The following is a 16,717-nucleotide window of genomic DNA, read 5'->3' on the forward strand; positions in this document are numbered from 1 at the left end:
GGCTTAATGATCTCAGGCCTAGCAACAGCACTCATGGACGCTCAGCTGTTTCATAGAAGCAGAGAAGTTATTGATATTGTCCCTAATTTATTGAGAGACAATTGTGCAGCGGGATGATTTGTGCCCTCACCTCTGCAGTTAAATCAAGCCTCGTGTATAAGCAATTGCTTTTTGTGTGATTCATAGCAGCATCATGCATTCGGCTGATGGGAGTGAACTGCTGTTGATTTAGTCATGTGTTTTACCTTTAGGATGTACACTCCTCACTTCTCCAGCTGCTCGTTATTTACTGTAGTTTATGGATGCGTTGACAGAAGGGATTTTTCTCAAATATGACTTCATGTTAAACACACCCAGGTAACACAGAGCAACAATAGCATTTCATCTGGGACATGTTTCCCGTCTGTATGAACAAGTCCAATGTTTAGTCCTGGGGTAAAAAGCCGGCTCTTATATCCTCACTATGTTTTACTCGATCATCTCTAACTCCGTCTCCCTGCTGTTTGGCGCAGGGAAGGCCAGGCACGTTTATTTATACAGCACCTTCCACACAAGGCAATTCAAGGTGCTTTACGAAAACGAAAGACATTCAGACAAAGGCATTTCAATTATATATATTGTAATTTTAAGGGTGTCTACTACCATCTGCTCCCTGATCTCTCGGCGAATTGAAAGTACGTCTTATTGCCTGAGATCGCATGCTGTGGTTTTATTAAATGTGCCAAGTGCTAGGACTGTCTTAGGGAAGACAGCTTTTAGATGATGCTCCACTAACTTGGAACAGTCTGCAAGAAGAATGGACAATTACCAACTAGTACCACTACATGTTTTTAAAGCTCGGTTGGATGCTACACAATCAGATGCTGTTGGTACCAGTGCATGTGGTTAGATATGTAAATTGTAATCCCTGTACATTTTGCTGTATGATGTCCTCTTGTTGTTCTGTTGTTTATGTTTTAATGTCTTCTTGTGGAACCTACAGCTCTCCCTTGATCTCAGTGGGATTTCACCTGGATCAATAAAGATTTTGAATTGAATTGACAACAGCTGGAAATTAGCCATGTCGGCTAAAGCTGCACCATTTACTGTTTTTGTGGCAGTTCATCGATGGGCACTGTCCACGACACTATAAATAAATAAACTAAAAACAGACATTAAAAAGAAAAGATATTAAAAGAAACATTAAAAGAAAAAATACATACATTTTTATTCCAAAGTGGTTCATGAATAAAGAGTGACAGTGCGGTTTAAGATATGAATAGTTCACAGCCAGTTGAGTAGCACTTGAAATGTTTGGCTCTATGAAGCCTGATGTACTTTATGATTCTGTTTTCTTCAAGGTTGTATCTTGTTGGTCGAACGCACTTATTGTAAGTCGCTTTGGATAAAAGCGTCAGCTAAATGCAATGTAATGAATAGTTCACCCAGAAGTTCCACTTTACTGATGCCTTTCTTTAAGGTTTCTCTGAGCATGAGCTGTGTGCGCTTGTGTGGCACGTCCCGAGCAGCACACAGAGGAGAGCAGCCAGGACAGAGGAGAGCAGCCAGGACAGAGGAGAGCAGCCAGGACAGAGGAGAGCAGCCAGGACAGAGGAGACCAGCCAGGACAGAGGAGAGCAGCCAGGACAGAGGAGACCAGCCAGGACAGAGGAGAGCAGCCAGGACAGAGGAGAGCAGCCAGGACAGAGGAGACCAGCCAGGACAGAGGAGACCAGCCAGGACAGAGGAGACCAGCCAGGACAGAGGAGAGCAGCCAGGACAGAGGAGACCAGCCAGGACAGAGTCCCCAGACACTGATGCCCCGGGTTACCAGCCCCACATGTTCATCAACCAACAACGAAACACAACCGCTCAGTTTCAATTAAAAGCAGCGGCAAAAAGAAAAGTCTTCAGCCTGGATTGAACTCTTCCAAGTAGTACGAGTTGCAGCGGACCTGCAGGTTTCTGGGAATGTAGTGTACAATATCTTGAGCTAAAAACAGATGTGTGAAAGTAAACCAAACAATAAGCTGTACACCGAAACAACTTCTCCAAAGATATTGGCTTTAACAACCCGTCCTCAGACACTAAACTGGGGAGGAATGTGGCTCGAACCTTCCTGGATTACTACAAACTCAACAACCACATCAAGGACAACAGGCCAACTCACATTCAAAGGTAGAACAGTTAGACATCGTGAAAAAAATGAATATGAAATTAAATAAATTACTAAAATAGGACATTTTAATTCGTTCTGATTCGCTAAAACGTAACAGTACCGTCTCATATTGTTGTGTATTTCTATTCTGCACTATTACTATTATTATGTATTGTGTTGCACTGCTGGAGGAGCCTGTGACCTCATATTTTCATTGTCATATCTACACTGTAAGCCTTGAAACTTGAAATAAATGACCCAAATAGGACATTTTAATTCGTTCTGATTGGCTGAAACGTAACCCTACCGTCTCGTATTGATGTGTTTTCTGTCCGCAGTGCTGAGGGGATTTCAACGACGGGCGACGGTAACAATAAGGGAAATGGTTTGGGTCGAGACGCAGAGAGAGAGAAGGAGAAGAGCTAGGGTGTCCGACACTAGACTAACGGACAGAAGGACACGGACTGAGCATGAACAAAAGGCAGAGCACCGTAGCAGGAGGATCCTTCACACTTCATCGCCTTCAGAAGCTCCTCATCTCCCCGGCTATAACGAGTTAATTCCACAGATCTGTAACAGTGCTGGTACTGCAGGACTGAAAGGGGAACAAGCTTCCTCTTGGGTTGTTAAGGGACTGTAAAATGTGGACTTATTGAATGCCCAGGGAGGACGGACTGGAGCCCATCGGAGGCCTTTCGGCAGCAGGCCCTTTCTGTTGATAGACTTGTGAATACGTGCATGCTTCCCTGCCGTTACTGACTTATTGTGGTGTTATTATCTCTGTTGTTATTTATTATAAGAAGTCATTAAACACTTAAATGCAATGTTGTACCTGTTTTTTTATTTTTATTCTCATTCAATTCTTCACTTGTTGTCTGTGGTGCACCAGGATGAGCAATACACGCAAAATCCTACTTCAAAATTAAAGTACCTAAAGAAAAATCTCCTGCTTCTAATTATTTGATTGGGCTTGATTTAGTCTGCGTGACTTCAATCATATAGTCTGGTATTAAGGAGAGTTGGACTTGGCCCGGCATTACAAATAACTATGTTTCAATGCATAAACTATATATATATAAAAGCAACTTCTCTTAGCTTATGGAGGTCATACAGATTAGGTTTCATAACTAGTTAAAATCTCCTTTTAGTTACTGTCATGACTTTATGTAAATGAGACCTACAGTATTCACATAACATGGCTATCTTTATAGTTGTGTTGTTACCGGAGGTGGGAGAAGTACTTATATCTTGTACTTGAGTAAAAGTAGAAGTACTCAGATCTTGTACTTGAGTAAAAGTAGAAGTACTTATATCTTGTACTTGAGTAAAAGTAGAAGTACTCAGATCTTGTACTTGAGTAAAAGTAGAAGTACTCAGATCTTGTACTTGAGTAAAAGTAATCAGATCTTGTACTTGGGTAAAAGTAGAAGTACTCTGATCTTGTACTTGAGTAAAAGTAGAAGTACTCAGATCTTGTACTTGAGTAAAAGTACTCAGATATTGTACTTGAGTAAAAGTACTCAGATATTGTACTTGAGTAAAAGTAGAAGTACTCAGATCTTGTACTTGAGTAAAAGTAGAAGTACTCAGATCTTGTACTTGAGTAAAAGTAGAAGTACTCTGATCTTGTACTTGAGTAAAAGTAGAAGTACTCAGATCTTGTACTTGAGTAAAAGTAGAAGTACTCAGATCTTGTACTTGAGTAAAAGAAGAAGTACTCAGATCTTGTACTTGAGTAAAAGTAAAAGTACTCAGATCTTGTACTTGAGTAAAAGTAATTAGATCTTGTACTTGAGTAAAAGTAGAAGTACTCTGATCTTGTACTTGAGTAAAAGTAGAAATACTCAGATCTTGTACTTGAGTAAAAGTAGAAGTACTCAGATCTTGTACTTGAGTAAAAGAAGAAGTACTCAGATCTTGTACTTGAGTGAAAGTAGAAGTACTCAGATCTTGTACTTGAGTGAAAGTAGAAGTACTCAGATCTTGTACTTGAGTAAAAGTAGAAGTACTTATATCTTGTACTTGAGTAAAAGTAGAAGTACTCAGATCTTGTACTTGAGTAAAAGTAGAAGTACTCAGATCTTGTACTTGAGTAAAAGTAATCAGATATTGTACTTGGGTAAAAGTAGAAGTACTCTGATCTTGTACTTGAATAAAAGTAGAAGTACTCAGATCTTGTACTTGAGTAAAAGTACTCAGATCTTGTACTTGAGTAAAAGTACTCAGATATTGTACTTGAGTAAAAGTAGAAGTACTCAGATCTTGTACTTGAGTAAAAGTAGAAGTACTCAGATCTTGTTCTTGAGTAAAAGTAGAAGTACTCAGATCTTGTACTTGAGTAAAAGTAGAAGTACTCAGATCTTGTACTTGAGTAAAAGTAGAAGTACTCTGATCTTGTACTTGAGTAAAAGTAGAAGTACTCAGATCTTGTACTTGAGTAAAAGTAAAAGTACTCAGATCTTGTACTTGAGTAAAAGTAATTAGATCTTGTACTTGAGTAAAAGTAGAAGTACTCTGATCTTGTACTTGAGTAAAAGTAGAAATACTCAGATCTTGTACTTGAGTAAAAGTAGAAGTACTCAGATCTTGTACTTGAGTAAAAGAAGAAGTACTCAGATCTTGTACTTGAGTGAAAGTAGAAGTACTCAGATCTTGTACTTGAGTGAAAGTAGAAGTACTCAGATCTTGTACTTGAGTAAAAGTAGAAGTACTCTGATCTTGTACTTGAGTAAAAGTAGAAGTACTCAGATCTTGTACTTGAGTAAAAGTAGAAGTACTCAGATCTTGTACTTGAGTAAAAGTAGAAGTACTCAGATCTTGTACTTGAGTAAAAGTAGAAGTACTCAGATCTTGTACTTGAGTAAAAGTAGAAGTACTCAGATCATGTACTTGAGTAAAAGTAATCAGATCTTGTACTTGAGTAAAAGTAATCAGATCTTGTACTTGAGTAAAAGTAGAAGTACTCAGATCTTGTACTTGAGTAAAAGTAGAAGTACTCAGATCTTGTACTTGAGTACAAGTAGAAGTACTCATGTATTGTAATTGAGTAAAAGTAGAAATACCAGAGTGTAGGAATACACTGTTATAGTAAAAGTACTGCATTCAAAATGTTAATCAAGTAAAAGTACAAGAGTATGATCATCAAAATATAGTGAAAGACAGTAAAAGTAGTCGTTGTGCAGATTGGTCCATTTCAGAATAATATATATGATATGTTTTATAATGATTGATCATGAAAGTGTTCTCAAAGCTGGTGAAGGTGCAGCTAGTCTGAAGTACTTTGTAGACTGCAGGGTAGCTGGTGGAGGTGCAGCTAGTCTGAAGTACTTTGTAGACTGCATGGTAGCTGGTGGAGGTGCAGCTAGTCTGAAGTACTTTGTAGACTGCATGGTAGCTGGTGAAGGTGCAGCTAGTCTGAAGTACTTTGTAGACTGCAGGGTAGCTGGTGGATTGACTCCAGGTGGAACTAAAGTCTGATTTAACACTTGATTAGATTTCACATCATTCATCCAGACAGTGTTGGGAAAGTTCACTTTCTACATGAACTAGTTCAGTTCACAGTTCACAAATTTTAAAATGAACTAGTTCAGTTCATAGTTCATAATTCAAAATGTTGAACTAAAGTTCATGGTTTCAAAAATGAACTAATTTATAGTTCATAGTTATTTTTTCAATACGTTGCTGCGAGCTATTATTTGTCTCCTGTACGATGTTAATGGGCCATTTCAATTTTTACAATATCCTCAGAGGGCCGTACAAGTTATTGACCTCTGCTTAAAAAAACTAAAATCACAGCCCATTCATTTCATTCTGTGCAAAGAAAAAGCAACCTCTGAATCCAGATATCTCACCATGACTCGCGTATGCATGCACGTGCAGGGTGTGGCGTGACCACCAAAACAGAAAGATAATTTATGGACACAAGATGTGTGGACATGTATTTAGTTTCCTATCCATGTGAACATGATTTAAGTGGGGGGGACTTAACCTCCTCTAGAGGGGTCCGGGGGGCGTGCTCCCCTGGGAAGACTTGTTGCACTTTGAGAGCAACATTAGGAGATCTATGGACACATCTCTCAACACCCAAACACAACTGTAAGCAGATTTTCTTTTAATTTATGGATATTTGACAAATCACTCCCCTTTCAAACTGTATTCTTCTTTATTAATAACTGTCATATAGTATTTTATACCTGTTTACTTTATTCTCTTATTTTTTTATAACTATAATGATCATATAAAGATGTGCCTTTACCTCACTGGTTGTAGACAAAGCTTCTTATATTCGTTAGCATAGCTAGCTAACCAGATGCTAATGATAACAACACAGTTATTGACTGTATGACAGATGAGCAGATCGCCACTGGGCTTTCAGCTAAAGACACAGACACGCAGAAACTGCGGCATGTGTATGGACTTATCGGTACTGCAATTTCTGAAGTGCTGGAGTGGCGTTCTGGTGCTCTCCGTCAGAACTGCACCCCTGTCAGTCGAGACATATACCACGTGATGACACGTTAGGCTCGTGTTGTGTTCAAGGACCCTGACCTTGGCCAGGAAAAACAGGTACTCGCTTGTTTAATTTTTTTGCGGTCTAGATTTCTTTCATTTTTTTATTTTTTGCGTGTGTTTATAAATTACCTCGAGGGCCGTACCAAATTGTCTCGCGGGCCGTATACGGCCGGAGGCCGGACTCGGAGGTTCCCCACCCCTGCCGTAGAGTCTCACTCTGAGCGAGTGCTGCTGCAGCTGCTCTCGGCTTCGTCCATACTAATTCATTCATTCATTCAATGCTCGCCGGTTCCGCGGTTCCACATTGTTTGTTGTGAGGAGTCTGATATATTTAGTATATTTATATTTTAGTGCGACAGCCAGGGGTGACAGGCGCGTACGCGTCACAGGCAGCTTGCTGTGCCAGGTTGGGTGGTTTTCCGCATTATTTTGAAGCCTGTTTACGGTGTGTTTTAACTGGGTTTTCGGCTGAAAGGCATATGAAATCTGGCACACTTTTGAACGCCGTTATAATACAGTGCTGAGAATGAACGCACTTTTGAACGCCGTTATACAGCGCTGAGAATGAACGCGTTCTCAATTACGTTCAACGAGCGGAAATACAGTACGTTCAGTTCACGTTCGCCCAAAATATGAACGCGTTCATGAACGATCGTTCATTGAACGCGTTCAGGTACATCACTGCATCCAGATCTGTGAAGTAACTAAAGGTATTAAATACATGTAGTGGAGTAGAAGTACAAAGTAACATTAAATTGGAAAGTACAAGTACATCCAAATTGTACTTAAGTACAGTAGTAAATGTACTTAGTTACTTTACACCACTGAACATGGCTATATGTATAGTTGTTGCATTGTTTGCATGTGCATATGTTGAATGATAATTAAATGCTTTAACTTTAAAGAGAGTTTCAAAGCATTCACTGTTTTCAGGTCACTTTAAAATGAAATCAAATGTTTAAATGTTGGAGGCAGATTTTATTGTTTCTGAGTGTCTTTGAACGTGCGTGGCAGAGAGAGCTTCTGATTGGTCTCCTCTTGGTCACATGGCCTCACATCCGCTCGCTCTGCCACTGTTGCTGTCTGGCAGCTATGACAACGAACTTTTAAAAGTTGGATGAATGGCTTCGAGAAAGAAGAAGCTTTCCCCCTCTAAAGCGCACAGAAAGGCTCTGAAATGCACCGTATACCTGGACATTCACAAAGTAAGTGCGTCTGCTGCTTTACGATACTACAACAACTGCCCTGTTAGCTACTGAGCTAACGAGGAGCCTAACGGTACATCCTCTTCCCTTTCCTCAACGTTCCCTAACTAGCTAGCTAACGGTCACTAACGGCTGTCACTCAACATGTAAATGTGATTAAATGTCGTTGAACTAGCAACTTGCTTACTTAGCTCATCAGAAATGTTTTATACCAAATATTCCTGAATATAATAGAGTTTGCTGTGATTTAATAGCAGTGGTGTAAAGTAACTAGGTACAATTACTTTTGAGATACTTGTATTTTACCTGAGTATTCTCAGTTTTTGCTAATATTTACTTCAACTCCACTACATTTTAGAGGCCAATAATGTCCTTTTTACTTTGTTAATAGTCACTTTTTCGGTTTATCAGCTAATACAAAATCTAAATAAATTATTAAATAATAGTTGACATAAGTTAAGATATCCAGCAGCAGTAAATGAAATTGTTCAAATTAGCTAACATTTACCAGTTGTGATGAAAACACATGAATTATCATAATAGTAACTCAATATATATATATATACGATTTTGAAATAGGCCATTACAGAGAAGGAGTACTTTAAGTATATTTTGATGTCAGTACTTTTGGATTTTTACTCAAGTTATATTTTGAATGCAGGACTTTTACTTGCAACAGAGTACTATTACATTTTAGTATTTGTACTTTTACTTAAATAACACATCTGAGTACTTCTCCCACTACTGTTTAATAGCTATGTATGTTTTTTTGTACTAGTTGAATTACAAAATACTTACCCCCAAAATAAAAGCTTTCCCTGGCTTTAAATTATGTGGCCTTTTTGGGTTTGTTATCGGCTAGCTATCTGTTACAGTAGCAGCAGCCTTTATCAGCCATTGCACATGAGTAAAATAACTAAACGAAAGTAAATAAATACACATACAATGTTTTTTGCCTTTAACCCCGGTCATAAATATTCAGCCAGCAGGTTAAAATGTCAGTAAAACACATTAAAGTAACAACCACTTTGTAATATGTCCTAAAATGTGAATCACTGTGGTACAAAGCTGATCTGGTCTTATTTGTATATTTAAGCAATTAATCTTCATTTATTTCCCTCCTACTCCTTCTCCTTCTGATATTGATTCTTCAAAGCACTCCTGGGGCTCTTTTGCTGATTTGTTTCCACATGTTTAACTCTCAAAGTGTTGCTGTCGCTCACAGAGGGATAGGCTGTTCTTGTCAAAAGGCAGAAAGACACCGGAAAAAGAACATGACTAGAAATGTGTAACTGTAGTCACTTGTGTACACTGTCTGCGTGCAGGTCACATGTCCGGGAGTGCTCCTGACTAAAGGCAGAGACATCTACCTCCGTGTGTGCATCATGGGCCAGTACAGGAAGACGCCCGGTGTGCCGCCCGTCTTCCCTTTGCGCTTCCACCACAAAATGGCATTTGAGAAGGTACGAGTTTCATGCCGCCTGAATCACGATGCACGACATGTCGAAAGACCATGTCTGTGGCTAGACCTGGGCAAAATATCAATAGTACTATGTCGACATTCTGATGTAAGACAAGAGATCGTCTTAAATATTGGATATTGTTGTTTCTGTGCCACATGAGCGTACTTTTCTTTCCTCAGATTTAATGTATTTATAAGTCTGCAGGCTGCAGTAAATGTGTTTTTCTGAACTTACTTGACTGTTATTTCCATTACGCACTTAGTCATTGTCCACAATACTGCGTAACTGTTCTGTGAGTGCTCCAATATGCAACCCTATCTACCATTTGATTCACTACAGAGTCAGTACATTCCCATCCTAGCTGTTGTTTTTCATTCTGTCTGTGTCTTTTCCTTTTTGCTTGCACTGCAGCCTTTTATTGTCTTGTTTTTTAAACATTAGCATTAAAACTTGCCTCCAATTACTGCCCCAAGTCCTGATGAAAGGCTACTTTGCCCCCGAACGTTGGAGCTGTCTGCCTCGTCTTGTTATCATTATTGATTTTCTCTGTCCTGACTCTGTTCTTCCAGACGTTCCCCGGCGTTGTTGACCCTGCTGATGTAGCTGACCTCCTGGAAGGTACGCGGCCACCTGGGACGCGCCTCCTCGTCTCTTAGTCCTGAATACTCTGCGACGCGAGCTTACAGGCCGTTAGCTGTGATGCTGATCATTAGCTCACAGTCTGTTTGTGCTTTCCCTCCTCTTAGCTGACACCACATCTTTTGAGCTGATTCAGTCGGTGCCTCCAGGTATGCTTTCTGATGATGCCATATGGGCTTTCAGTCCCAACTGTATGTATTCATTACGCTGCAAAAACTGCTTCTCTAACTTGGGTTGTGTTGTTGTTTGTGTGTATGTTTACTGTTTGTCTTTCATGTTGTTTAGAGGGTGAGGTGTTAGCCACGATGAAGGAGAGCAGCAGAGACTTCCTGTACCCGGGAGAAGGAGAGCAGCAGAGAGAGACACTGATGAGGAGATGCTCCTCCTTTCCTGTAGGCTACTTTCCATCAATCCCTTTATTTATATTATGTATTTCTTCACCCTGACCTGCACCAATGTTCTAACTCCTAACTTGTAAATATTACAAGTTACAAAGCTCTAAAGACATAGGAGCAAAGGTGAGAAGTAGTGCAGTACAAATACTGCGTTACTGTACTTAAGTACATTTTTCTGGTATCAGTACTTTACTCCACTACTTATTTTTCTGACCACTTTTTACTTTGACTTCTTACATGTTGAACCCAAATACCTGTACTTTCTACTTCTCACATGTTGAACTCAAATACCTGTACTTTCTACTTCTCACATGTTGAACCCAAATACCTGTACTTTCTACTTCTTACATGTTGAACTCAAATACCTGTACTTTCTACTTCTTACATGTTGAACCCAAATACCTGTACTTTCTACTTCTTACATGTTGAACTCAAATACCTGTACTTTCTACTTCTTACATGTTGAACTCAAATACCTGTACTTTCTACTTCTTACATGTTGAACTCAAATACCTGTACTTTCTACTTCTTACATGTTGAACACAAATACCTGTACTTTCTACTTCTCACATGTTGAACTCAAATACCTGTACTTTCTACTTCTTACATGTTGAACACAAATACCTGTACTTTCTACTTCTTACATGTTGAACTCAAATACCTGTACTTTCTACTTCTTACATGTTGAACTCAAATACCTGTACTTTCTACTTCTTACATGTTGAACTCAAATACCTGTACTTTCTACTTCTCACATGTTGAACACAAATACCTGTACTTTCTACTTCTTACATGTTGAACTCAAATACCTGTACTTTCTACTTCTTACATGTTGAACACAAATACCTGTACTTTCTACTTCTCACATGTTGAACACAAATACCTGTACTTTCTACTTCTCACATGTTGAACACAAATACCTGTACTTTCTACTTCTTACATGTTGAACACAAATACCTGTATTTTCTACTTCTTACATGTTGAACTCAAATACCTGTACTTTCTACTTCTTACATGTTGAACACAAATACCTGTACTTTCTACTTCTTACATGTTGAACTCAAATACCTGTACTTTCTACTTCTTACATGTTGAACTCAAATACCTGTACTTTCTACTTCTTACATGTTGAACACAAATACCTGTACTTTCTACTTCTTACATGTTGAACTCAAATACCTGTACTTTCTACTTCTCTCATTTTCCAAACAGGCTGGTTCCTTTACTTTTTACTGAAGTACACTTCAAAGCCCAAACTTCTTTACTTTGACTTGAGTAAAGAAGTTTAGTCAGTACTTCTACTTTCACCAGAGTACTTTCAAACACGAGTATCTGTACTTCTACTCGAGTAAAGGATGTGTGTACTTCTACTTGAGTAAAGGATGTGTGTACTTGTGCCTCTCTGCATAGGAGTGAAGAAGGTATTTGCAGAGTGTGAGCAATAACACCTATTTATTCATGCAAAGTAACTTCACACGAGCCGCTCTCAATTGATCACATGATTGATCTCACATATGCTCAGAGAGGAAATAGCCAATTAGACGGATGGATTTTACTCGACATCTACCATTGCAAATCCTAGAGTTTACTCGGTAGCGTGTAATTAAGCATGCATTTTAATTGGATGTTGTTTTTTATATTCGTACAGTCCGTTATATATCGTAAACACACTATGGAAACACAATTTAAAAACCTAGTAACCTAGTGGAGGGACTTCTTTAAATTAATATATTTGTATGTTTGTGTTTGAAAAATCGTATAATAACGAGAATTTAGCATCACATTGACACGGGTATGGAACGTATAAACAAAATCAATGTCAGGTTTATTCCTGTTGTTTACACGCCTGATAAATGAACTAAATAATGTGTGGTGAAACATCTCATTAAACCTTCAAGACAAATGCAAATAAAGGACCATCTCTGGTTGGGCCTAATAATACTGCTTCAGCTAACATCATTAATCATGACCGTGATACTCTGTCCAATCAGAGAGGTGCAGCTCATCTGTGTCTGTCCCGCAGCCTCCTGACCAGTGATGTACCTGAACGCGTTCAATGAACGATCGTTCATGAACGCGTTCATATTTTGGGCGAACGTGAACTGAACGTACTGTATTTCCGCTCGTTGAACGTAATTGAGAACGCGTTCATTCTCAGCGCTGTATAACGGCGTTCAAAAGTGCGTTCATTCTCAGCACTGTATTATAACGGCGTTCAAAAGTGTGCCAGATTTCATATGCCTTTCAGCCGAAAACCCAGTTAAAACACACCGTAAACAGGCTTCAAAATAATGCGGAAAACCACCCAACCTGGCACAGCAAGCTGCCTGTGACGCGTACGCGTCTGTCACCCCTGGCTGTCGCACTAAAATATAAATATACTAAATATATCAGACTCCTCACAACAAACAATGTGGAACCGCGGAACCGGCGAGCATTGAATGAATGAATGAATTAGTATGGACGAAGCCGAGAGCAGCTGCAGCAGCACTCGCTCAGAGTGAGACTCTACGGCAGGGGTGGGGAACCTCCGAGTCCGGCCTCCGGCCGTATACGGCCCGCGAGACAATTTGGTACGGCCCTCGAGGTAATTTATAAACACACGCAAAAAATAAAAAAATGAAAGAAATCTAGACCGCAAAAAAATTAAACAAGCGAGTACCTGTTTTTCCTGGCCAAGGTCAGGGTCCTTGAACACAACACGAGCCTAACGTGTCATCACGTGGTATATGTCTCGACTGACAGGGGTGCAGTTCTGACGGAGAGCACCAGAACGCCACTCCAGCACTTCAGAAATTGCAGTACCGATAAGTCCATACACATGCCGCAGTTTCTGCGTGTCTGTGTCTTTAGCTGAAAGCCCAGTGGCGATCTGCTCATCTGTCATACAGTCAATAACTGTGTTGTTATCATTAGCATCTGGTTAGCTAGCTATGCTAACGAATATAAGAAGCTTTGTCTACAACCAGTGAGGTAAAGGCACATCTTTATATGATCATTATAGTTATAAAAAAATAAGAGAATAAAGTAAACAGGTATAAAATACTATATGACAGTTATTAATAAAGAAGAATACAGTTTGAAAGGGGAGTGATTTGTCAAATATCCATAAATTAAAAGAAAATCTGCTTACAGTTGTGTTTGGGTGTTGAGAGATGTGTCCATAGATCTCCTAATGTTGCTCTCAAAGTGCAACAAGTCTTCCCAGGGGAGCATGCCCCCCGGACCCCTCTAGAGGAGGTTAAGTCCCCCCCACTTAAATCATGTTCACATGGATAGGAAACTAAATACATGTCCACACATCTTGTGTCCATAAATTATCTTTCTGTTTTGGTGGTCACGCCACACCCTGCACGTGCATGCATACGCGAGTCATGGTGAGATATCTGGATTCAGAGGTTGCTTTTTCTTTGCACAGAATGAAATGAATGGGCTGTGATTTTAGTTTTTTTAAGCAGAGGTCAATAACTTGTACGGCCCTCTGAGGATATTGTAAAAATTGAAATGGCCCATTAACATCGTACAGGAGACAAATAATAGCTCGCAGCAACGTATTGAAAAAATAACTATGAACTATAAATTAGTTCATTTTTGAAACCATGAACTTTAGTTCAACATTTTGAATTATGAACTATGAACTGAACTAGTTCATTTTAAAATTTGTGAACTGTGAACTGAACTAGTTCATGTAGAAAGTGAACTTTCCCAACACTGCTCCTGACGGCTACTCAAACATCTCCTGGAGAGACAAATACTAGGGCTGTCAAACCATTACACATTTTAATCAGATTAATCACAGCTTAAAAATTAATTAATCAGATTAATCACCTTTCGAACTATGTCCAAAATATGCCATTTATTTATGTATATTGTTGTGGGAATGGAAAGATAAATGAAAGAAGGCGGATATATCCATTTAACATACAGTATCTTTACTATAACATTGTTCTGCGTGTCAAAATGAAAGACAGCCCACACACCTATCAATCATCAAACCGTGGGGTCTTATTTCATTACGTAATGTTGTATCGATGTTTATAGAGATGGACTACAGCAAAAGTATTCTCCGTCGGGACTTCCTGCAACAACACCACGCCGTTATCTTGATTCTGATTGGCCAGAAGACATTATCAAAGATGTTCTATTGCGAAGACGATCACTACGTGACAAACGTTTTCAAAACCATTTCTGGTCTTCGGTATTTCCAGACGAGTGGCTGAAATCAATCTGACTAACTGCTGTCTGTGCCGTTTACTCCGTGCGAGTTGGCGGACTTTATTTTGCTTACTTTAACATCATTTTTCATGGTGGGGCTAAGCCATTTCTGCCACTGGTGGATGTATGGTATGGGGCGGGCCATTCTGCGCATGCGTTAAATGCGTTAAATATGTTAACGCATTTAATTAAAAAAATTAATTACCGCCGTTAACGCTATAATTTTTGACAGCATTAAAAAATACATTTAATTTAATCAGAATCAGAATCAGGTTTATCACCAGGTAGGTTCACACAGACGAGGAATTTGACTTGGTGTTGTGGTGCAGACATAAAATATAAACACCGTAATAAAATCTAGTCAAATAGCAATAAAATAAAGCAGTAATTTACATGGAAATAGAATGCTATGAATGAATTATAGGATATGAACTATGAAATAAGAAATATGTGCAGAAAGCAGTATGAACATTGTGTGCATTAATGTAACGCATATAGTTTACGATGTGGCAGACGTAAAGTGTCAGTGGGGGGGCCGGGCCTGGTTTAAGAGGCCGGTAGCGGAGGGGAAGAAACTGTTCAGGTGGCGAGAGGTTTTGGTCCTGATGGAGCGCAGCCTCCTGCCAGAGGGGGGGGGGGTGAACAGTTTGTGTCCAGGGGGGGAGGGGTCGGCCACTATCTTCCCTGCCCGCCTCAGGGGTAAGACCAACATATTACTATAGCGGTTTGTTAATATGCAGAGTTTCATCACATGTTTGCAAAGGTACCTGAGCTGAAAAGAATGGATGTTAGTTGATATCTAAACGGTGTTCACGTGTCACAGCGACCCCACATAGTGTGATGTAATGTTAGATGTGTCCTTCATAGACAGGAGAAGATTGTGAGTCTCCTTCTAATCTCTGCTTATCCAAAGCGACTTACACTCAGTACCGTGGACAATCCCCACGGGAGCAATTTGGGTCTTCAGGGACACACCGACATGCTGACTGCAGCGGGACTCGAACTTGCTACCCCCTGATTCGAAGCCCAGCACACTACCCACTGAGCCACAGCCTCCCTTGTCTCACATGGCAGGAAGGTACCAAGATAACCAACTCAAAAGTGCTGCCTTGTCTTCGGCAAAGTTAAATGATGTATTCAGAAATCAGCTGTTGCCTCACTTTGCAATCCAGACGGCGGAAACAAAGAACTCTTCTCACTCATTCTTCATCTTGTCACCTTCCCTCCTCCTCTTCTTATATCATGTCTTCCTCTTCCTTCCCTCCGTCTCTGCGTGGCTTTCCGTCCTCCCCTCGTCCTCCGAGGCGCTCGCTGGCATATTTAAATGTCTTTAACACCCTTCCCCTCAACATTGCTTTTATGTGTTTGTGTTTGAGGCCGACATAGCAATTTAGATGTCTCTTTCCAAATGCCATATTATTTAAACGTCGCTGGAGCCTTTCTCTTTTCTCACATGTGTTTATGTCACGGCGAAGATTGAAGACGTGCGACTGTGAGTTGGTACTGGGTTGTTATGTGTGTGTTTGTCTCCATCTTCCTGTTAAAGCTGTCATTGGTTTCTCTCCCCCGTCTCTCCCCCTTAGGGAATCTCCCCCAAAGTGGAGTTCGCCACGACATCCGTCATAGAGGAGAGTGAGGGGGGGGACAGCCGGCCTGCCTCACCTGTAAGTGTGTGCTTTTATTATATGAGGCGTGTGCCTGACGGTGTGTCCCTTCTTCTTCTGCGATACCGTTTTAAATATATGTTTTTCAAGAAAGAATGACCTAGATTTGGCTACTGATGAACAGTCATCCCACACACACACACACACACACACACACACACACACACACACACACACACACACACACACACACACACACACACACACATCTGAGTCCGCCTTGTCTGTTTACATTATTGCAATTAGTGGATATAACTTATTCAAATTCAAAAACACAATATTCTTGTAGACACTTTACCCTGCTAAGTGCACAGTGGACACACGCGCACACACACAGACAGACAGACAGACAGAGACACACACACAGAGACACACACACACACACACACACACACACACACACACACACACACACACACACACACACAGAGAGACACACACACACACACACACACACAGAGACACACAGAGAGAGACACATCCACAC

At 40.1% G+C, this 16,717-nt stretch overlaps 2 protein-coding genes across 2 annotated transcripts in view; both read left to right on the forward strand.

Moving 5' to 3' along the window:
- LOC117444924 (cytosolic carboxypeptidase 6-like) overlaps nucleotides 1–3,032 on the forward strand; it is a gene marked incomplete at its 5' end in the record, with an annotated part of 32,464 nt that extends 29,432 nt beyond the window's left edge. The window contains 2 exons of the mRNA XM_034080308.1: nucleotides 2,064–2,157; nucleotides 2,476–3,032. Of these exons, the coding sequence (XP_033936199.1) occupies nucleotides 2,064–2,157; nucleotides 2,476–2,563 (182 nt within the window). The remainder of the gene's footprint in view (nucleotides 1–2,063; nucleotides 2,158–2,475) is intronic.
- A 4,684-nt stretch (nucleotides 3,033–7,716) lies between these two features.
- LOC117444925 (spermatogenesis-associated protein 6-like) lies at nucleotides 7,717–16,230 on the forward strand (the record flags this gene model as incomplete). Its single annotated transcript, XM_034080309.1, has 6 exons — nucleotides 7,717–7,854; nucleotides 9,180–9,317; nucleotides 9,887–9,935; nucleotides 10,064–10,105; nucleotides 10,242–10,348; nucleotides 16,150–16,230. Coding segments are annotated over exons 1-6 (501 nt in total), but the record flags the coding sequence as incomplete, so codon positions are not given.
- Nucleotides 16,231–16,717: the final 487 nt, after the last annotated feature.

Source organism: Pseudochaenichthys georgianus, unplaced genomic scaffold, assembly GCF_902827115.2.
Source record: "Pseudochaenichthys georgianus unplaced genomic scaffold, fPseGeo1.2 scaffold_998_arrow_ctg1, whole genome shotgun sequence".
NCBI lineage: Eukaryota > Metazoa > Chordata > Actinopteri > Perciformes > Channichthyidae > Pseudochaenichthys > Pseudochaenichthys georgianus.